This window comes from Molothrus ater, chromosome 22, assembly GCF_012460135.2.
Source record: "Molothrus ater isolate BHLD 08-10-18 breed brown headed cowbird chromosome 22, BPBGC_Mater_1.1, whole genome shotgun sequence".
Classification (NCBI taxonomy): Eukaryota; Metazoa; Chordata; class Aves; order Passeriformes; family Icteridae; genus Molothrus; species Molothrus ater.
The window spans coordinates 8,031,060-8,054,293 of NC_050499.2; the positions used below are offsets into that span (position 1 = coordinate 8,031,060).

The window sequence follows — 23,234 nt, forward strand, 5'->3', positions numbered from 1 at the left end:
GCCGGTGTTCCCGGCTGCTGGGGTGGGGGGACGAGGGAGAACGGACTCGGGGCGATGATCGGAGGCTTCTCGGGAGGGAACACGGACGGACACACGGGCGGGCACGGGCGGACACAGGGACGGGCACGGGCGGACACACGGACGGGCACACGGACGGGCACGGGCGGACACACGGGCGGGCACACGGACAGACACACGGACGGGCACACGGACGGACACACGGGCGGGCACGGGCGGACACACGGACGGGCACACGGACGGGCACACGGACGGACACACGGACGGGCACACGGACGGACACACGGACACACAGAGGGGCACGGACGGGCACGGACGGGCACACGGGCGGACACACGGACGGGCACACGGGCGGACACACGGGCGGACACACGGGCGGACACACGGACGGGCACACGGGCGGGCACACGGACGGGCACACGGACGGGCACACGGGCGGACACACGGGCGGGCACACGGGCGGACACACGGGCGGGCACGGGCGGACACACGGACGGGCACACGGACGGGCACACGGACGGACACACGGACGGGCACACGGACGGACAGACGGGCACGGACGGGCACACGGGCGGACACACGGGCGGGCACACGGACGGGCACACGGACGGACAGACGGGCACGGGCGGGCACACGGACGGGCACACGGACGGACAGACGGGCACGGACGGGCACGGACGGGCACACGGGCGGACACACGGACGGACAGACCGGCACACGGGCGGCACACGGACGGGCACACGGACGGGCACGAGCGGCCGCGGCCCCGGCGGGCGGCGCGGCCGGAACCGGAGCGGCCGCGCGTGCGCTGTGCGGGACGGCGCCGCTGCCGGCGGCCCCATGACGGCCGAGCTGCGGGCCCGGGGCGGCGGCGGAGGCGAGGTGAGACGGCGGCGCGAGCCCGCGGGGCGGGCGGGGGCGCCGGGGCTGCTGGGGCGGGGGAGCGGCGGGGCGAGCCCGCGGCCGGGCGAGGAGGGCGGCGGGCGGCGCCCCCCGCGCGGGGCCGGGGCTGCCGCCGGACCGAGCCTCGCAGCGCGGCGGCCCCGCTGCGCCCCGAGCCCGCGGCCCGCGGCCGCTCGGGGCCGGCCCGCAGCGCTTCCCCGCTCTGCGCGCTCCCGGAGCCCGCCCCGTCGGGTTTCGTTGGGAATAACGGGCTCCGCGCGGCGCCGCGCGATGCGCCGGTACCACGGGAAAGGGCTCGGGCGGGCGCTCAGACACCCGCCGCTCTGCGGGGAGCAGAAACGCGTGTGCCCTCCCCGCCGCCGGGCAGCACCTCCCGGGGCAAGTCAGCGAAAACTGTTGCTCCCAAACTTCAGGGCTCTGCGTAAATCGGCTCTGAAGGGACCCGGACGCGAGGCTGTGTCAGTGCTCAGGGGACTGAAGCCCAGACCGTCCCGAATTGACACGGGGCTCTGCACTGTCCTGTAGCATCTCGGTGCTCTTAGGACCCGCGAGATGCGTTTCAGAGAGGTCAGAGTTACAGGGTGGGATGGGGTGAGGGTATCAGCCCTTTGGTTGTGCGTTAGAAGTGGCATTAGTGCAGCAGCCGTGCCCCGGTCTGGTGGGGACAGGGACCAGACCGTGCCCTCTGTGTGCATCTTGCACACGTTAATGCAGCCCGAGGTTGCTGCCTGCTGCTTCTTGTTGTGACGGATATTGGTTTGTGAAAGCCTTGGCCGGGAACGTGGGCTTTGTTCCTGCTGCCGCCTGTGGGTTTCCAGCTCTCTCCATATCCATTCTCCCCCACGATAAAAGTGTGGCTTAGGAGCAGAGGCTGAAGGCCAAGGCTCTGGGTGCCTTTTCTGTGCTCCAGCCTTCCTCCTCCTTGTGTGTGGTTATTTCTGGAACCCCCTTGAACTCTTGCACTGCATTTGCTCCTTTCCCTGTTCACAGTTTCTCTTCAAAACAAACTTCTGAGGGCGATGAGTCACCTCAGAGCAGGAAAATAGCAAAACCTTTCTATTCCATCATTCCTGGCTGACCTTGTAATTTTATCTCTAGTATCCTCCTTCCTCTCAGCCTCTTGGTTTTGTACTCATCTCTTGTTGCTGTAATTTAATACTAATAGGATTTGGGTTTGGGTTGTTATTTTTCCAGCAGGTAGGCCTTTGGTTAGTTTGGGTTTGCAAGTGCAGGGTGCGTTAGCAGTGGCAGCACACTGGTGTTAATTACCAGCTACAGAGCTTGTTTTGTAGCCCCATGGCGTGTAACCTCAGAAGGCAATAACCAGACTAGTTATGGCAACAAAACCACGCACAATCCCCAAAATCTGAACTAATTGGTTGCACAAAGAGTGGTTCCTGGTGGCTTCTGTGGGCTGCCATGCCAGGCAGCCATAACCCTCTCAAAAGTGGTACAGGATAAGCTCTCTGCTGTTAGCACAAACCTTTCCTCAAAGGCTGAATAAAAGGACGCGCAAATCATTGAAATATTAAATGGTAACTTAGAGCAGAGGATCACTAATTGGCTTTTATGCTTACAGCAGCCTTTGTGAGTTCTCTGTGTGCTGGAGCAGAAAAACCCCAGAAAATCATGCCCTGTCCTGCCTCGGGTTTCGTTATTATAATGCAGTGTATTAGCAAGGGTGTTTGTGGGGTTTTTTCTCCGCTGGAAAAATCCGCCCTGCGGCGCAAGGTGGGGTCAGCCGACATGCACGGCACGCGCTAAGGCAGCAAAATTAGCAACATGATTTAAGTGGTTTGCCTTTGTGGGAGTATGCCTGCCCCGAGCCTCTCAGCCTTGGCTTCTCATCAGGCAGCTCCTCCTGGGGCTTCTGAGGTGTTCCAGGGTGTCTTGGCTTTTCTCAGGATAAAAAGAGCATGTGGGACAAGTTGAGGGGGGTTGCACACATATGTGCTCTTTCTTGTAAAGGTTGAGCAAAAGTAGTGTTTTAAATGGGACAGAGAATTGCCACCAAAATAGGAGTTTTTTGTTTGAATAGCTGACACAGGTGTGTGCTGTCTTTGTGTGTGGAGTATCATCCACACACATGACTAGTATGGGTGGGGGGCTCAAATAGTAGTTGACTCATTACTCACTGGGTGGAACTTGTGCTCCAGTGGCCTGGAAGCATCTTAATTTTTTTTTCTCAATAGTGAAAGTAAGTAGAAACTTGAGCTCATTTGCCTACAGCTTTGCTGGTTAAGATTAATTAAAAGTGTGATCTTAAGGAACTGGGATTGATCAGGCTGTGCTGACTGCAGGATCCTCTACAGCCTCTGTAAATCAAGATACACGACCCAGACCTAGCAGTTGTTCCTGCTGTAATGTTTTTCCCATACCACATGCAATGCCAGCGTTATGGAGCTGCATCTCAGTTGTCACCCAGAGTGAGCCGTTGGCAGCAGCATCAGCTGAACTGCAGCTATGAACAGGGGTGGTGGGACTCCCAGTGCTGGGAGGCTCCTTGTGGAGAGGTTCCTCTCCTAGCAGTCATTGACTGAGGTTATTTGTGCTTGCCATGTGCAGTGACCACCCTGTGGTAAGCCTAGGCTGCAAGGATTTTATAAGTCTGGTAAAGAGAGTTTCTGTAATCATTTGTTTTAAGTGGCTGAACCAACCATAGCATGGGGCCTTGAGCAGCGAGTGTCTCACCAAACCTCCAGTGGTCTGTGTGGAGTGGGAAGGAGGAGCAATAGCAGGCTCCTGGGCCCTTGCTCTGACACCTTATTGTCAGTAAGAAGTGACACGCACAAATGGCATGTGCCACCACACTGAAAATAGCTCCTGACCGTGCCCTGTGAGCAAGCGGCCGCCTTATATGTCCTGCTGCACATGCCACTGCCTCGGGGGTGGGGAGCCCCTTCCCACCACGGGTGCTGCACATCCCACAGCGAGGGTGGCCTGGCCTCCCAGGCCTGCCTGCATTCTCCTGAGGATACCGGGGGTTGAATGTTAGTCTGTGAATTTAGCAGGGAAAAAACCTGAGTGCGATGCTCAAGATGTTGCTGTTTGCATCAAGCAAGTGTGACTGGGCTTGAGTGTCAGTGTGTCAGCAGAAAGGAAGGAAAGAAGCAGTGCTCTGCTGGGCCCTCAGCAAGCCTTGCAGAAATAGCTTGATGTCCATCCTGGTCACCTTTTCACATAAGCTTTCTTTATTTCTTGCACATAGGATTGCCAGGTGCTCTTAAATCAGATGAAAGAGATCACAGGAATTCAGGATTCAGCATTCCTGCTTGCTGCTCTAAAGGTTGGTGCACATTGCCATAGTTTTGGGGAAAGAGAGCTCTGATTTTGTCCAAAAAGTCAGGCAAGTTCAGGCTCCCACCCAACACAGCACACAGGTGTTTGCTGGTGTGTTTGTCAGCTGATGATGGTCTGGTCCTTGTTAGAATGGTCCATGTGTGGCTTGTGAGAGTGATATAGGATCAGCCTGGGTGCATGAGAGGCAAAGGGCAAATCCTTTGCTGTTCTTCTCCTCACTGGTGCTTTGCTTTCCCCTCTCATTCTCCTAGGCTGCTGATGGAGATCTCATGGAAGCAGTCACCTTCCTGACAGAGGACCCTGCTCCAGAGCCAGTGCAGAACCCAGCTGCTGCAGAGCCATCAGCCTGGGAAGGGAGTGTGGTGGGCAAACAGCTCCCACAGGGTAAGCTTCACCTCTGCTTACCCCTACAGCTTCATGTGTTTGTGTGAGCTCAGAGGGGAAATATCCATCCTCCTGCTTCTGCCAGCAACACATCCCTCCAGCTTCTGTTCTGGTGCATATTTTGCCAGTACTGATCACTTAGTAGTGTTTTAATCATGTTTGGAGGTGACACATAACAGTTTAAAAGCTGATGATCCTATCTCTCTATTTCAAGAGCTCTGAACTGTTTCCTTAAGCTCTGAATTTAGCTGTAAGGAAATCTGGGTGGTGCACAGCTGCATGCTTTGCCCTGTTCTCCTCATCCAGCTCAGTGGCTCCTAGGCTGCCTGGCATGATCTGAACAGGGATTTCTGTTTAAAACCTGAGCTAGAAAATTTTGTTTGTATTGGTTGAAGAGCCATGTTTGTGAAGTATGATGTTTTCTAGAGTTTCCTCTTAAAGAGAATGTTTGCTGCTGCTGGTGGAAAACTGATCAGAATGCTGCCTCTACTTCTAGATGTTGGTGCTGCACCTGCTACTCACAACCAAGACAACCTCCGCACAGCCAACACTGTCAGACCACTGGAATCACCCAAAGCCCCAGCTGCAGAAAGGGATGCAGCTGAAAGGTCAGTGGAGCTGTAAAACCCCCCACTTTGGCTTTCCCAGATATCAGTGGGTTCTGAGACTGCTAACTGTAGAGCTACCATGGATCACCTGCCAGGTGGACACCTACTGGCTGGAGGGGAGTTTGATTGCTGTAGCTTTTACAGCACAGTGTTTATCTCTTGTGACAGACCACAGGAGGCCCATTCTGCTGAAAACAAAAACCGCTCCAAAAGGAAACGCTGTGAAGTCTGGGGAGAGAACCCCAAGCAGAGTGACTGGAGAAGAGCGGGTGACTGGCCTGTTGGAATGAAAAATATAGGAAATACCTGTTGGTTTAGTGCTGTTATACAGGTAATCAGCAAAAAAGTTCTCTAATATCAAACTCGCTATGGTCTTGGAGTCAGAATGTTTCTCAGTTAGAAGTAAACATGCAGCAGTTCTGTGAGGGAGTCATCGTATGCAGATGAGTGAACGTGACCCTGCTCAAACACAAACTTCTGTGTTTATGTGATGTGCCTGTACAGAAAGAGCCAAAGAGCAGTTGAATAGGCTTTACTTGAAAATAGCTACAGATACAGAGAATCTGTGTGTCTGTATGCAGGGAGTTGTGCAGCGATGGCCAAGTGCCTTCTGAAATGATAGAAGCTTGCCTGGCAAAGTGAACTGGTAATTTAATTTTACTGCAGTTATTGTTGGCTCGATAACACATGGTGTATCATATTTCAGTTAATGGAATACACTGGCATAGATGCTTGGACAAATAAACAACTAGGCAGCATATATTATTAGTAATGATCTGAAGAAGAGACAATTGTAAGTGGAACTGAGCAGATTTGTCTCTCCTAACCATTTCACATCAGCAGAGAGATGTTAATCATTTGTCTTCAGCTCTGAGAGGAAGTAAGAAAGCTGCAAATGGGTTCTTCTCACCATGGCTTGTTCTTGGATGCTTTTCTGAGCCTGCCTGTGCAAAATAGAATGACTTTCCTAAAAGGTTTATCTCTATCCTAGAAATGGCAGGATGAGATTTCACCCTTGGGTGGGTACAAACATGCTGATGATCTCAAAGGTCTGTTCCAGCCTAGTTAATTCCATAATTCTGATTCTGTGCTGGTCCAGCAAGGGGCTGCTCACACCGTAAACGTGCGTTCAGTAACACAGGACCACTGGGAATGTGAAGTTACAAAAGAAACCTGTCAAGTCAGAGTGAAAACAGAGCATCAGATTGCAGTGAGTCCAGTCCTTGCAGGTGCTGACCAAGCTTTACCTTTCCTCTCCTTTCAGTCTCTGTTTCAGTTGCCAGATTTCCGGAGGCTGGTCCTTGGGTACTCCCTCCCACAGAATGTGCTTGAAAGTTGTCATAGTCACACTGTAAGTTTTGATTCAGTAACACTGTCAAGTTTCCCTCTTTTGTGGTGTAGCATTCTGCTCTTTCTCTAACCAGATTTAATTTGGGGCCATCTGAGACCTGTGGCTTTAAAATCATCTGGCTACGTTTAAGATAAATTTAGGAAATTCTCAAAGACAGAATCAGGATAGGAAAGAAAAGGGCTGCTTCTTGTATCTCTGTCCTCTAGAGCCTTTAACTGCTGTGTGGGGAGATGTTTTTTCCTATAAAACTTCTTTGGCAGTTCCAGATGACTCGTTGGTTTGCAGGCATAGTAGAAGAAGTGGTATTTGAGCCAGTGTGCAGCTGGTTGGGTACCTTTTACGATATGTGCCTGTGGCATTCAGTAGCACTCTGTTTTAAGATGATGCTTTTAAGAGCTGCAGGAAGGCTTTGACTTTTCTTCTTTTTGCAATGCAGGGAAAAAGAAATATTGCATTCATGCAAGAACTTCAGTGTCTGTTTGCATTAATGCTGGGGACATGGCGTAAGTTTGTAGACCCTTCTGCAGCACTGGATCTCTTGAGGGACGTGTTTAGATCAGCTGAACAACCACAGGTAAAACCACATTGAAAAGCCTTTTGCTCTCTTCAAACCAGCAGTCATAGCCACGGCAACCCCATTTTGCCTCATCCTGCTGGTACTTTCAGAGGCCTTTTCCCATGTTTGTCAGCCGACAAGCAGCTGTCCCTGTGTCATTAGAGTAGGATGTACGTGCGTGCTAATTACCCAGCCAGCGTAGCATGGCACTACCCAGCGCCATCTGCGTAGTCAGGGAGCGATCACGGTAATTTCCTCTGATCTAGTGTTCAGATAAGCAGAGTTCATTATCAGTCTAAATCAGCACAGCACTTGAGTCTCACTTAGCTCAGCTGAGTGGGGGCAGCAGTGCCAGTCAGGTTGTGCTCAGCAGACTGGGGGAACACCTTCTGGTGGGTGTCACGATTGACTCTCCACTCTCGTCTCTCTTCCAGCAAGATGTGAGTGAATTTACACACAAACTACTGGACTGGCTGGAGGACGCATTCCAGCTCACTGTGAATGTCACGTGAGTGCTGTGTGGTCTCAGGAGTTTGACCTAAGGAGGCTTTTAATAAGTTGGAGGACTTTATGTGAAAATTTTGAGCAAATGAGTGTTCTTTGCTTCCTGTGGATGAGGCTTACTAAGCTTGAAATGTTGTATCTGCATCTCCTGTTGGTGAGTGTGAGACTTCACTCAGTGCCAATATGGCCTGCAGTGTAAATGAGCTTTTGAGGGAGCTCAGCAGCCCTGGTGAACAGAAAAGCTCTGGTAGTTTGAAACTTCCTTTCAGAAGCTTTTCTTTAACCATTTTTTTTTCCACGCTTGCCAGTGTAAGTTTTATCATGTGCTTTGGAACATGAAAATTAATGAGAAGCTTCCTCTTTATTTAGTGCTTGGATAGAAAAATGTACTTTTGCTGTAGGCCCCCAAGCAGAGGCTTAGATTATGACTTGGGGTTCTTTTGCAGCCTCCAGCTGCAAATGAAAGTGTGCTTTTGCTCTCTGAAACAGGAGCCTTGGGGACAAATCCGAAAACCCAATGGTGCAGCTCTTCTATGGGACTTTCCTGACTGAGGGTGTCCATGAGGGTGAGTTAAGGCTTTGATAGACTCAACTTTTTAACTCCTTTGAGTGTTTTGGAGTTAACCAGAATGTTTTGTTCTCTTGAGTTAGCTCATGGTTTCTGTATGGTTTCCATCATCAGGCAACAGTTTTTCCAAGATTGAGACCTTTGGTCAGTATCCCCTTCAGGTAAATGGTTACCGGAACTTGAATGAGTGCTTGGAAGGAGCCATGGTGGAGGGAGAGATGGATGAGGCAACAGCATCTCAGTCAGTGAAGTATGGACAGGAGGTAAGTTTGACCTTTTTTGTTGGGCTTTTGGTTGCCTGCTGCAGAAAAGTGCAGCACACACAGTGCAGGGTTACTCTGATAACTTTAAATGGCAACTGTGAGTGTTCTCTAAGAAATGAATAAAAAACATTTTCTGGATACCTGGAATCTCATGTAAATGTCTGTTAGTGTTAGGTGTTCAGACACTAAGTGTGGTTAGACACTGTCTTTGCTGATTTATAAAGATGTGATGTCCTGTGTAACCAGTTCAGAGAGTTTATTTTAAATTGCAAAGGTCAATGTCTGCCTCTGAGTTGAGTGTGATCAAGTCTCTCTCTTTCTGTTGAAGCCTACCTGTACCTGAGTAGGGGGAGACCTACTGCCTCCATATTTTCGGAGGGTAAAAGTACAGTGCTTAACTCCATGGTATGCCATTTGGAATTTGTCTCTTTCTCCCTATTATATTGTGTACGGTTTTGGATTTTTCTTCTTGGTTTCACTCTTATTTTCTGACTGTGATGATTTCATTTCTTTTCTTTTCTTTTTTTTTTTTTTTAATCTCACTAATCACAAACCAATCATAAAAAACTTAGTTGCAGCAAGGTGAAGAAGCACCATTGCATTCAGCATCCTCTGTGTGTAAGTGCAGCAAAAGTTAGCTTGGAGAGAGGCTGGGAAACAACATTGCAAAGGTATCTGGTGTAGGCAGGGCAGGGAAGAGTATTTCAGTTCTATGAGAATGTTTGAAAATTGTGTTGCTGTGTTAAACTAGCAAAGGAGAAACAAAGTATTGAGCAGGGGAGCCCTGTTCTGACTGGACTCAAGGGTTTGTCCTGAGTTTTCCCTGGTTTCTGCCTGAAGCAGTTCAGGTGCATTTACAGGGGATGTGGATGTAGCTGGTGTTGGCTGGCACTGGAGATAAAGGCACATTGGAGCTCATCAGGCAGGTTCATTTCAATCCAAGCTTTTTTAGTTCCTCAAAATTCTTTCCCAAAATTAAGGGAAATTTGACCCATCATGGAGCTGTTTTAATTCTTCTGTCTGCACAGATAAGAGGAAAAGGCTCTGCCTTGATTTCTGAGAAGCCTTACTGGGAAAATTGTGCATCTTAGTTTCACTTCCTAGGATGTGGTGGGTAAAGGGTGGCATGACAGGGGACATAGGGAATAAGGTGATTTTGTCTCTTGAGCACCTAGGCAAGTGTGCTGAAAGTCAAAGCAGCAGTGGAATTAACAGAAACTTTTCCCAGGCTATGGGAGCATAAATCATTCCTCCTTTGTGGTTATGGGCTGCTGCTTAGAAGGCTCTGGTGTTGGGGGAGTTCTGTTGCTTCAGCACATCTGACATGAATTCCACAAAGGACAAGGAGCTTAGTGTGCTCATCCTGAATCCAGAGGGGAGCATGAAGTGGATGGTGCCAAGCTAAAATAGGTAAAGGAAGTTTCTGGCAGTGGATACTGGAAGTTGTTGTGAATCCAGGAAGAGCAAGAGGAAGTGTAAATTCAATTGAGAATTTTTCTTTCAGCATAACTCATTGAAATAGTGTATGAAGCTACAGAAAGTAATTGGGGGTCTTCTCTGAATCCCCTAAATCAAGTAGTTTGCAAGTAGACTGAGAGAGAATAAGGATTCTGGTGCTGCAGGAGGACTCCTGGTTTGTTCATCACTGCATGTGATCTTCCAATGAAAAGAACTCTCTTGGGGGCTCCTAGATGATGTGCAGATTGTGTGTAGCCTCAACTAATTTGTAAAATTCAGTGCTGGACTTAATAATCCATCAAGCTGGATGCATCAGGCAATGACAAGTAATCTTGAGAGCAATTATGAGGCTTTTTCACAGTAAAAATATAAAATGGAAGCATAAATTACTAACTTGTAAAATTTGGCTTTCTGACTAGTCACTCTGCAAACAAAACCTAATTCTGTGCTTAAAGACAGAGACTTTTAAATCAGTCTGAAATCATATAGGATCAGTCTAAAATGTGCCATTAGCAGTCATCTTAAAACATTTCCCTCTGGGGGCATTTCTGCTTTTGTTACAGCGCTGGTTTACAAAACTTCCACCAGTTCTGACCTTTGAACTCTCCCGATTTGAGTTCAATCAGTCACTAGGACAGCCAGAGAAAATTCACACCAAGCTAGAGTTTCCCCAGACTATATATATGGACAGGTGAGTTGTCCTGTTGTACAGTATGTTTAAAGCTATTGCTTTGTTATAAATAAAGAAATTAAAAAGGTTGTTTGGGTGAGCAAGGAAAGATTCTAAAATATTTACAGAAGATTGTGGATGTTAGAAGTAAACAAATCTCACCTGGCAAACGGGGCTCTGTATTTCTGTTTAGGTACCTCTACTGCAATAAAGATCTTATTCAGATGAAAAGGGAGGAAATGAAGAGATTGAAGGAGAAAATGGTGACTCTGCAGCAGAAACTGGAAAGGTGAGTAGTCAGCTGGTTTTATTTTTGCCCTCTGGAAGAGTGCAAATGCTTCATTTTAAATGAGCTTTCCAATAGCAGAGGAGCTTGTAGGGGAAGCAGAAACAGCAATGTGCTTGTTCTGAAACATGTGGGAGAAAGAAGTGTATTTTCAAAAACAAACCTGTCTCTTCAATTGTTTCTAATTTACTGATACTGTTATAGGAATAAATTCTTTAAAGAGCAGAGTTGACACTGTCATCTGCACTGGCAATGGAGGTGAGGAAGCCCAGTAGCCCATTACAGAAAAAGTTGTTATTCTCTTGTCCCATGAGGTTTAAACCCCTCTCATTCCTTCATTCATACAACACCTTGCATTTTTCCCTAGGTACATGGAATATGGCTCTGGCCCAGCCCGCTTTCCACTGCCTGACATGCTGCAGTATGTGCTCGAGTTCATTGCTACAAAGCCAGCTGGGGCTATTTCCTCTGCTCAGAGCTCTCAAACAACACCCCTGCACTCCCAGGCCAAGCCTAATGTTTTGGACGTGCTTTCACAGCCAAACAGGTCAGTAAACAGAAATAAAAAGGATGCACAGGAGGACACTTCCCCTCCCAACTAAATGGTCCTGGGTGGCGTTCCAAAAGTGGGTTATTTATTTATCTGGGCAGTGGTGAACACAATACTGTAGTGTGCAAATGCTTGTGCAAGTAGTGGGCCACTGCTTGCTGGTCACTTGGTTCTGTTGGTGTAAATAAAACACTGCATCTTGGTCTGTTCTTCCTCCTTGTCCAAAAGCATCCCTGTATTCCTTGCCTAAGCAGCAGTTAACAACTAAATTATGTTCTCTTTTTGGTTAGGCTACTCATTTTTTTGCTTCATTGACCAGTAAATTACAGCAATATTGGATTATTATAACCCAGGCCAGCATGGTTGGTTTAACACTCTAAATTAAGCTGAGTAAACACACACATTTTCTTAGTAGCAATGGAAGGAATTTTTAGCATTGCTCATTGTGGATCTGTGCTTAGAGAGTTCCCTAAGAGTTTTCCTTAGTATTCTTCCTATATTTTAGTTTGGACTGTGAAGGCAGAAGCACATTTCAGTGTACTTGTTCTCTCTACATTTTATACTGCTCTGGAAAGGAAATCCTGCTCCAGCTCTGGAGTTATTTTTGTTTGGTTTATTTTGTATTCTTTTCCAAAAAAAGAAAACTAGAGAAAGATTAAAAAACCTGCCCACTACTCTTGGCTTTTGCTCCACAGCGTACAAGAAAGGACTGATACTAGGACTGAAGATGAAGCTTTATTTGTGGCCAATGCTTCACCACAGCAGAGCTCCAGTATGGATCTCCAGCCTCCTGTTTCACCTGCAGAGCTGTCTGAACGTCCAGCACCTCACGTGGTCTCCAAGGAAGAGCTGAACCTGGTTCAGATGTGTCTGCAGCGATGGAGAAACGAGATCGAGCAGGACGTGCGAGGTTGGCGCCAAATGCACTTGTAGGGATTTTCCTCCTCAATGCCCACCTGGTTTCTCCCCTGTAGCTTTGCTGGATACAGCCTGAACTACAAATAATTTTGTCCCTGTTTGAGATCTGGTGTTGAGTCTATCTGATATTCTCTGCATGGCCTCAAATTCTTTGAAGTCAAAGGAGCTAGCATAGCTGATGAGTAGTCATTAATTTTTATGCATTTCTCTCATGGTTGATGTTCTTGGCAGATCTGAAGGAGTCTATTGCCAGAATAAACCTGTCCATTGAACAGATGTACTGTGACCCTCTCCTCCAGCAGGTAGGAAATGCAGCTTCAGTATGTCAATATTAACCTAGGATTGCTGATCCTCATTTTTGTTAGTACACGTTGGTTTAAATTGCCCCCTTCACTGTATTTTTAAATTTCCAGTGATAAAGCAGAGAAAGATTTACTTAGGAAAATCTTGTTTCTTCTTTCCTTAAAAGTTAGTTTTCACATAGTAAGAAATTTATCAAATTGCTCGACTCTTGTGCCATGCTACACCTACAAACATTCCCACTGTTGGTGTAGAGAGGTCAGGCAGAATCAGTCCCTAGCTGCACCCCTGAATGATGTCCTTGTCACTTTGCAGGTTCCCTATCGTTTGCATGCAGTCCTGGTCCATGAGGGACAAGCAAATGCAGGGCACTACTGGGCCTTCATATATGACCAGCCCCGTAAAAGATGGCTCAAGTACAATGACATCTCGGTGACAGAGTCGTCATGGGAAGAGCTGGAGCGAGAGTCCTTTGGAGGCTTGAGGAATGCCAGTGCCTACTGCCTGATGTACATCAGTGGCCAGGTGTCCCCTGTTGGTGCAGGTACACGGCCACAACTGCTGGTTAATGACGTGTGTGTGTGTGTGTGTGTGTGTGCTGTGTCTCTGGCCTGCATGATCATTATGTTCCTCAGCTTCTCCAGCACAGCTGTCTTTTGACAGAGCACAAAACTTCACCTCAGATAGGATTCAATAATCTGCTTCATGCTCGACTCATTTCTAAATCTCTGATAGGGCTGAAAACTGCCAGGAGAAGCATCCAGGTGAGATTGGAAGCAGCACCTCATGCATGAATTGTGTGTACAGACTAACACTGCCCTTTTGCCACATTTAACGTGCATCTAGTGCTGGTGTTCTTCATTTTGACTTTTTGTAGTGTTTATATGGCAGCATTTGTTTCCTCGGGGCATGTAAAATACCTCCTACTTTATCCCTCCCATTTTTATCACACTTCCTGACTCGTTTTCTTGGTCTTTGATGATTACACTGAATCTAAATGGGCTCTTTTTTGTGCAGCCTTTCCCCAAGAGCTATTGGTACCTGAGTGGCTCAGACTTAGTGTGTTTGCAGTGCCAGTGCTTTGTAGAGACACTGCTATGCACGTGGCTCTAGACATGGCAAACAGCTGTACAAGGACACAATAATTTCACGCGTGGCTCATTTTGATGTAATAAATGGAAAGAAACAATGGAGAGCTGACATTCTGTTCATTGCTAAATGTGGCTGATGAGGATCTGGAGGTTGTTCTTTGTTTTCTTATGACAGTTCTGAAATAAACCCTTTTTTTCTCCTATTTAATGCAATTTTTTGTTGTTTTTTAAAGCATTTTGCAAAGGGTGCATAAAAATATCTGCTGTAGAAAGTTGCCATTTGCTTTTGATAAATTTTAGGACCTGTCTGAAGCTTATGCTGCTTGGGTTTTGTGCTGTTTTAAAAGTGAATACTGAAGTAGATCTAAAAAGCAGTAAGAAATATCAGCATGATACTCGTGCTATAGAACCCATGCAGCCCTTACCTTTACCTGCTGTAGAGAGATGAAGGTGTGTCATCAACAGCTGTGAACTTTCCAGTTGGCAGTTCAGTGCTGTTGGCAGTTCAGTGCTGTTCCCAGTGCACCTGGAGCCCTTGGACCAGGATGTGTCTGACCTGCATCAGCAGATGCTGGTTCTGGAATTGCTCTGTGTAAATCATGTCCAGTAGTAGAACAAAACAGGGGTTTGTTTTAGATAACTCTGTAGATTTGTCTTTATTTTTGCACCTTTGCTTCTGGATCACCTTAAATTACAGAGCCAGTAGAAAATTTGGCTTCTTTCCCCTTTTACCCCTCAGCCAGTTTCCTGTGGCTGCCCATGGTGCTGTGTGTGTGCTTAGTCCCTAAGGGTGGTGCCCTGCCACAGTGTGTTTCCTTATGCCAGTCTTGCATTTCCTGCAGATGAGGATGAGGGCCCAGAGGCTAGACAGCTCCAGAAGGAAGTGGAAGCTTTGTCCCCAGAACTGAGACACTACATCCAGGAGGACAACTGGCGCCTGGAGCAGGAGGCAGAGGAGTGGGACGAGGAGCAATCTTGCAAGATTCCTCAGATGGAGCCTTCCCCTACTTCTGAATTGCAGGACCTCTCCTCTGAGTCAGGACCAGGTAATCTTGCTCTGAATTTGCAAACCATGTCGGAACCAGGAACAGCCAGCTGGTCACCAGTACCACTGTGTTGAAGCCTTGCACAAATGTGTCAGAATGCAGGAGCAGGTGTGAAAGAAGCAGCAAAGGCAGCTACTGGAGGCTTTGCCCTGACAGTACAAAAGGCTGTTCTGCTGGTTTTGCATGTGCATCCTTCCAAGCCTGTCCCCAGAAATGCTGTTTCCCATTCACTTAATCATCATGGGCTAATATCAGTTCATTTCCAGCTTTTTCTTTTTTTCACAAATATGGAGTGGACAAATGCTGTTCTCCGGAGTGGGAACCCCTGATGCCGTGTGCCATTCCCACTGGAGCGGGGTACGCACACACTCGCCTCAAGTGCCTTCACCTTGGGCAGGACGCAGCAGCTGTGTAAAACTGCATGGACAAGCTGCAAAACATTTTAGAACATGAGAGAAAAAAGCCTTGCAGCTCTTGCTGACTAGTACCACACATCTGTCCTGACAGAGCAATCATCAGTGTGCGAGCCGAGCGTGCACTCCCTGTCCTCGGAGCATGCCAGGATTGCCAAGGAGCAGACTGCCAAGGCCATTGCCAACACTGCTGAAGCCTACGAGAAGAACGGCGTCGAGGCAGCTCTGTGCGAGGTAGGAGCTCAGCCTTGGCCCAAGAACCTCCCCCTTCTTATCTCCAGATTATTCTTCTTGATAGACCTTTGCTTTTCCCATTTCTCTGAAGTTCTGTAGCTGTGCCACGTTTAGCTCGGTCCCCTTTGGCTTTCCTGTATTTTGCTTTGGATTTTCTTACTCTCTCTCTTCTTTTTCTTCTTGGCCACAGCACAAGGAGGTAGAGCCACTGAAGGCCCATCCAGAAGAAACATCCCCCACAGTTCAGGCAGAGCAGCCCCGGGACACTCAGGAAGCAGAGGCTGCTGCCCAAACTAGCTCACAGGTCTCTGAAGTGGAAATCCCCAGTGTGGGGAAGATTCCCGTTAGATCCGATGCAGATGGATATAATGAGGAGGTACAGATCCCATTGCAGAGATTAATTAATTAATTACTGCTGCTCATTAGCCTGTAGCTTTGTAGTTAGCTGGCTTTGAGCTGCCTTAAGGGTGGGTGTCATAGTGTCTGTCATAGGAGCAACACCCTGTACAAAGTTAGTTTTCCTACTGTGGAAGGGAAGAGGGACCACATCGTTCCATAATTCCATTTTTAAATGTCATCAGAAAAGGAGCTCCATAAGAGCACTCAATTTGTCAGTCTGCATGTTGGTCATAATTCCTCTTTCTGGCACAACTGTATCAAAATCGATCCTACCTGTGTTAATTTCTTTACAAGTCTCTTTGCTGGCTTCAGTCAAAGACCTCAAACCCAAGCGCATAATTTACATACCCTGCCCACTGATTTTTTTGGGATCTGACTTTAACCACTTTCACACATGCTCAAGCAGTGTTTTGAAGTTCTCTCACGTGCATGAGTTGGATTTCACACAAACACTGGGGCTGTCACTCCTTGAGTAGGTTTGAGATGTTCTGGAGTGATGTTGGCTCGAGGACGTTCTGCATTTATTTTACATGTCTTAGGAAGATTGAGTGGGACATGGTGGGGACATGGCCAGCCTGCTTTACCTTCTCACTTGTTGAATTTAAAAATTCAAGGGTTTGGAGTGACCAGCCTTGAGATCTTTAAATGCCTAAAAAAAAGCCCAGCATGTAAAGTGCATGTGATGGATAGAGTCAGTAGCATGCAAGTAACTCACAGCCCCAGTTATCACACCTGTACTCATACAATTTCTTTTAAATCTTACCTTTTGAAAGTTTCTTCCATTCTTCACTATGCTGTCTCTTCTTTCCCTGTCTGTTACTGTTTTCCTTGTTCCTGTTTGTGTCTGTTCTCCTGCTTTCGTGGTAGGTGATGCTGAGTCCAGCCATGCAAGGTGTCATCCTGGCTATTGCAAAAGCCCGCCAGACCTTTGATCGTGATGGGTCTGAAGCAGGGCTTGTTAAGGTATTGATTTGTTTGCTAAATCAAATAGTATGGATATCTGTTTTCCCAGAATAGAGAGTATGTGCCATATTGACAGCTCAGGAATGTAAAGGGAACGATTTGTGCACTTTTTCTTCTAGTTAATGGCCTTTGCCCTGCATTTCAGTTCCTGCTGTCTTACAGTGATGAGGTATCCATGGGTTCAAAACAATTTTTAGAGCTTGCAAGAGAACACCCTTCTGCCAAGACAAACAGAAACTTTACTTTTTTCTTCTTATTCTTTTAGTACTGTAAAATTTGTTTTTTTGGTTCTGAACATACTTGCTTACTTGTGACCTCTGCTGTCAAAGATGTCCTCAATAAATGTCTGTGCGAACAGAGGTTTGAAAACATAACCACTGGTGAATGCTGAAGCTGGTGTTAGATTTTACAGGCAGGTGAATTTAACTAAAAATACCACATGGACAGAATCATCCATGCTGGTAATCTATGGGAATATAAATCACAAGATATTCTTGCACCTCAGCAGGTAGAAGTGTGTCCCAGTCGATTTTGGCAGCCTAAGCACTTGTCAGAGGGTTGCCAAATTGGTCTAAGGCAGCTGTACCCTCTCTCAAAGGCATTTACACACCCTGGAACTTCTGGAAGCTCACACTTCACACGTGGGGTGTGCCTGGCTGTGGGGGCCATTGGTTTAGAGCTGAGGTGTTGGTGGGCTTCCTTTGAGCCCTGGGATATCACCAGCAGAGGAGGCTCGGTGTCACCACAGGAGTCCTTCTGAACAGGGCCGGTTTGAGCTCCTGTTGGCTGCTGTGGCATTCAGCAGACAGGTGGATCTGTCAGTACCTGTGTTCCATTGGCAGGCATTCCATGAGGAGTACTCCCGGCTGTACCTGCTTTCCAAAGAGACCCCAACCCCCCAGAACGACGCCCGCCTGCAGCACGTGCTCATCTACTTCCTGCAGAACAATGCCCCGCAGCAGGTGGTGGAACGGACCCTCCTCGAGCAGTTTGCAGACAAAAACCTCAGCTACGATGAACGGTGAGTGCTCAGGATTCCAGGGAAGGCTTTTCCCACCTGGATGTGGCCAAGGCCACTGTTGTGATTTTTGTCCTTTCTACTCACATGGAGCAGGTCCATCAGCATCATGAAGGTGGCACGGGCAAAGCTGAGCGAAATCGGTCCTGACGATGTTGACATGGAGGAGTACAAGGTAAGGGACCAGAGATCTGTCTGATCCTTCATGCTGTCCTAGCTGGCTCTGTCCAAACTGGGAAACGGGGAGCGCGGCATGGGGCTGTGTGGCCAGCACAGTGGCCACTGCATGCCTCTTGGCAGTGGGTGTCTGCAGGAGGCTGCTTAGGGAGAAGGAATACAACGGAAATCTGAGCTTGGAGGAGTGTCTGCAGTTGGCTAAATTAGTGTGTGTTACTCATGAGAGACATTTAAACACTTAAAAGGGTAGAACTGGGGACCCCAGACTATGCATGTGTGTTCCAGATGAGGCTGATGCTCTGTTTCCTCCTCTCCTCACAGAGGTGGCACGAAGACTACAGCCTTTTTCGCAAGGTGTCCATTTACCTGCTGACGGGGCTGGAACTCTACCAGAATAGAAAGTAAGTTCCTCTAATTGTGTTTGGACAAGATAAGTTGTAGCTAAAAGTAAAGGCCACTGTGACAAAAATTTTTCTTTCTGAGCCACAATGGCCTGTGTTTGAGGCCAGTGGGAGATTTTTTGACCTGCTAATAGGTCTTCTTGAATCCACAATCGAGCTTGGTTAACAGTTTAAAAAATATGAGCTGAGCTGCTGGCTGGCTGCCTGCCTGACAGTTCTGAGAGTTTCCCCTAAGATTTCCCTTTGGGAAGTAGAGCTTTATATTCTGTTTTCCAGAGATGGATTTGCAGGAATGATTGCCATCACTTTGGGATTTTTCACTTTGGACTCCTGTATTAAAAGGGAACTGTCTTGAGATGGATGTTACACTTTGTATAAACACTTAGTTGTGAGCCCTCAAAGGGCCTTGGTTTCCTCCTTACCATTCTAGAACCTGTATTTTCCTTAAATGGTGCAGGCTTTCAGAAATTATTCCTGGATGGAAACAGAACTGAATTCCGAGGTGGTTCACAGTGACAAGCCACCAAATTCAGGTGGGCAAACTGACATGAGCCATGATAAGGGCATCTTAGAATTACCCCAAATTGACCTAATCCCTGTCAGCAGTTCTGTTTTCTCACCTGAAGCTTCAAATGTGTGAGGTTGGACACAGCCTTCTGCCCTTCTTGGGGTGTCCTCTCATAGTGCAGTTCCTGGAGCAGTACAGAAAACAAACACAGAACAAACACATTGCACATGAGCTTGGTTTTAAGGGGCTCTGCCCAGACACTTGTTTGGCATTCTGGGCAAAAAGGAGCAGGGATGGCTTGACATAGGGCATCTGTTCTTTTGTGCTTTGGCAAGGAAGTACAGCTTTTCCCATTGAGCCTGATGCTCCCAGCCAGGCCCAGCAGGAAAGGTTTCCTGAGCTGAGCCAAGGGAATGGCTGTAGTCACGGCCCTGGCAGAGCCCAAAGCCTGCAGAGCTGACCCTCTTCTTGCAGGTACCAAGAGTCACTCACCTACCTGGTCTACGCCTACCAAAGCAACACCAAGCTGCTGCTGAAGGGAACCAACCGCGGCGTGAGCGAGTCGCTGATCGCCTTGTACCGGAGGAAGTGTCTCCTGGTGTGTATCGAGGAGCTCAGCTCTCACTTTGGAGAGGAGGGGAGGGGGCAGCCAGGCGCCACGGCAGCCGAGACCAGTGCAACTGTTTCTGTTATGTCTATTAATGTGATTCTGCCCCTTGCTGAGTGCCAGCAGCAATATGGAAAGCTAATAATAATCATGATTCAATTAAAAACATGCCACATAGGTTTCAGGGAGTCTAGGCAAAGGCAGATCTGCTTCTTGCCTTCTTCAAACCAGAATTGTAAATAAGCTGTATGCTCTCTGTATACAGATCCAGCAAATTGCACGTATGTGTATGAATATATATGTTTTCAAGTTTGGTGTTTTCCATGACGGAAAGTGGCTGTTCCACCAGATCCTGGTGCTGTTAGTCCTTACTGTCTGCATGACTGCCAGTGCAGGGCCCAAGCTGGGCCTTCCCTGGATGGTGATCCATGGTCCATGCTTGTTCTTTACAAGTCTGTCCCCAATTCTCCTTCCACCCCCAGAAGCTGAACGAGGTGGCAGCTTCTCTTTTTGTCAGCTGTGAAGAAGCTCACGTGTCAGAGGGTGTGAGCATCCTGAATGAGCTGATCATCCCCTGCATGCATCTAATGAACAACTTTGAGATCTCCAAAGAGGACCTGGATGCCATCGAGGTCATGAGGAACCGCTGGTGCTCCTATTTGGGACGAGAAGACATGGACGGTAGGACATGGCTGCTGTTCATGGGCAGGGCAGTATGGGATCTGAACTGGGAAAGAATTAAAGGACCATCTAAAATTAAATTCTTGGTGTCTGCACTGCAGCCCATCAAGGCCCTTCTAATTGTGGGAGGAGAAATTGGGCATTTGAATTGCCCATTAAGTCCTGTTACAGAAGAAGTTAATCTTTTGCACTAAAACAAGCTGCAGAAGTGTCCCTCATCCCTAAAATGGGACAGTTGATGTCCCAAGAATGGCTTAGAGCTCCCCTGAGGGGCTTGGGTCTTCTGTTAGGGTTTCTCCCTGACTGGAGGTACCCAGGAATGGCAGGTGAATGCTGACATGCTTAGTGGCGTGGCATGCTCTTCTTCAGGAAGGAGGAGCAGGTGTTATCAGAGGCCAAGGTTATGGAAGAGGGAATGGGGAAGCAGATTTGAGGCATCTCTGCCTTCTGCAGAGGAGTTTGTCATTGTAGAGCTGAATGTTGGTTCTGGGCAGCTGTTCTTGTTCTGTGCTTTCTTCTGGAGTTAGCCTCTGTGACTCCCCTCAGGTTGTTTCTCTTCAGACAAATTGGTCCTGACTTGCCTTGACATGTTCATGAAGGTCTGGGGAGTCCCTGCAGAGTTTTTATCACTAACAAGGGGTAAACTTGATGAAAGAAAACTATGCAAAACCACAGAGGTTTATTCTCAAAATGCGGTTGTAAAAATTAATATTGGATAAATTTATCTCAGTTGCTGGACTGGATGTGACAGCCTTTGGTTACACAGAAGGTTTTAAAGAACCAGAAGCTGAGTGCTCACCCCTCCCAGGTTACGTGGGCTGGCTCAAGGGTTGCCTGCTCCTCTTCCCCCCGTAGTGGCTGTGGTGTATTGTGCACTCCAGGGGCCTCAGACCTGCCCTGGGCATGGACGGTACCAGCTCAGCACGGGCTGAACTGGCCTGTCTGGGGGTGTACAGGATGTGGAGGCTCCATTCCCCTCAATTGCACAGTCAATATTTGAGTGTCACCCTGAAGCGCACAGTGATTCTTCACCTGACAGCCGGGACAGGAGCACCTTTCCAGGGAAAGCTCTGTGTCTCAGTGGGACGTGGCCCTGTGCTCAAGCAGCCAGGTGGCAGTGGAGCCTCCCTCATGGAGCCCTGGGAGGCAGGCAGGGCTGCCTGGTGCGGGGCCTCCTCTGCCTCAGCAGCCACTGCTCGTCCCTGGTGATGGGCTGGGCAGCTCTCAGTGCAGGGAGAGGAGCCTGCAAAAGGCACCACAGCTCCTTAACTTGGGGCCTGGAGCCCTCTGCCATTGCCGCCACTGACTGTGTCCTCCTTTCCCCTTGACAGCAAAGCTGCAGATGAAGCTGGGTGAGCTGCTGCCCCGGCTCCTGGACGGCTCCACCGAGGTCATTGTGCTGAAGGAGCCCCCGAAGATCCGGCCCAACTCCCCCTACGACCTGTGCAGCCGCTTTGCGGCCGTCATGGAGTCCATCCACGGCGCCTCGGCCGTGGCCGTGCAGTAACCCTGGGCAGGGCACGCCAGGGCTGCAGCGGGAGCAGAGGGGCCCTTGGGATTCCAAGCTGTGTTCTTTGTAAATACGAGCGGATAAAAAGCAGTATTGCACTTGTGAGGCAGAACGGAAGGCAGTAACACAAAGGACCTGGACCACTGCTACAGTGCAAGGCGCAGGCCCTGGCAGCACCGTGGGGCCCAGCCGGGCTCCAGAGGCTCTTCTGTCCTGGCAGCCCTCTAGCTGCAGCCCCTGGGCCCACGGGAGCCCAACTCTGCTCAGCACTGCACATTGGGGCTGGGCTCTCGGGCACCTCCACAGCTCCCTGAACGGCCACTGCCAGAGGCTGCATGTTCCATTCCAGCCAGACTCCTGCTCACAGGAGCCCGGGCTGAGTGAGGAGGAGGCAGCAAGGAGCAGTGGCTCGTGCTCTGCAGCGTGGGCAGTCATGCATGCAGCTCTGTGTTGTGGTCAAGTCAAGCAGGCTTTTGCCTTTTGTATTCTAACTGGCACCAGAAACCACGCAGGAGCCTTTCTTGAAGAAACACAGCAAATCCTGGCAGTGAGAGCCAGGACGGGGCTGTGGGTTTGTGCCTGGCAGGAGCTGACTGGCTCAGGGCAGTCACATCACCCCAAAGGATATTCCCCTTGTGGCTGGAAAGCAAACTTCCTTCTCCCCTCGGGTGGTGGGTCAGGGCTGGATTACTGTCAACGGCAACTTAAGGGCTCAGATCAGCCCCTTGTGTTGGTGGTGGGTGTTTGTGTTGACTTTGTTAACAAAGTGCCCTGTTGGCATTTCCTTTTACGGTCGCCCTGTGCTTGCATTTGAGCTGCAGCAGTTGTAAGCCAGAAGTTCTGAGTCAGTGGAGGGGGATCCTGTTTTTTGGAACTATGCAGAGTTTTCTAACAGTGCAATAAAAGCATTTGTTCTATGTTAGAATGAAAAAGCTCCTTCCATGTCTTTATTCCACTCTAGGGTTCTGCCTGAAGGTTCCCCCTGTACAAAATGCGTTGTCATTAGCAGAGCTGCCTTAAAGGTGGTTCCACCATCCTGTCAGGGGGTGTTTCCCCAGTATTTAGGAATAAAATGCTCATGTGGGAGAATCTTGCACTCTCCTGGTGACTTCATGATGAAGTTGAACTGCTTTTGTCCACAGGTACTCTTGCTGCCAGTGTTCCAGCAGTGACCCATGCCTCCTCAGGGACCAGGGTGCTGCAGTGCCAGTGCTGCTGTTGGAGCTTGTTCCCCCCATTGTTGTGACCGAGCAGTGGGATGAGGCCTTCAGCTCACTGCTCAGGGTGCTTGGCCTTCAATGAATGGGAACGTGGAGCCCCCAGGCCAGCGCCCACCCGGAGGCATGCTACCTCCTCCCAGCCAACACTTGGCATTGCCAGGCAGCTTTTGTGCACTTGCAGGCAGTAGGATGTGGTTTGGGAAGGGGAGAGCCTGTTTGTTCTGACTCGTGAAACAGTGGCTTTGCCCTGTTCTTTGTGTTGCTGCCAGAAGCTGAAATGCCCAGCCCATGCCCACAGCCTGATTTAAGGAACCAACGAAGAGTGTCAG

General features: G+C 48.8%; 1 protein-coding gene across 1 annotated transcript; it reads left to right on the forward strand.

The window, feature by feature from the left end:
- Positions 1–839: 839 nt before the first annotated feature.
- USP28 (ubiquitin specific peptidase 28) lies at positions 840–22,617 on the forward strand. Its single transcript, XM_036397440.2, has 24 exons — positions 840–900; positions 4,130–4,207; positions 4,473–4,605; positions 5,102–5,213; positions 5,382–5,544; positions 6,478–6,564; positions 7,001–7,138; positions 7,555–7,628; positions 8,114–8,190; positions 8,307–8,455; positions 10,477–10,604; positions 10,777–10,872; positions 11,237–11,416; positions 12,115–12,329; positions 12,569–12,639; positions 12,953–13,181; positions 14,571–14,774; positions 15,282–15,421; positions 17,626–17,804; positions 17,898–17,976; positions 18,300–18,379; positions 19,362–19,485; positions 19,977–20,175; positions 21,507–22,617. The coding sequence occupies exons 1-24, from the start codon at positions 859–861 to the stop codon at positions 21,680–21,682; spliced, it is 3,153 nt and encodes a 1,050-aa protein (XP_036253333.1). The 5' UTR covers positions 840–858; the 3' UTR covers positions 21,683–22,617.
- The last annotated feature ends 617 nt before the right edge of the window (positions 22,618–23,234 follow it).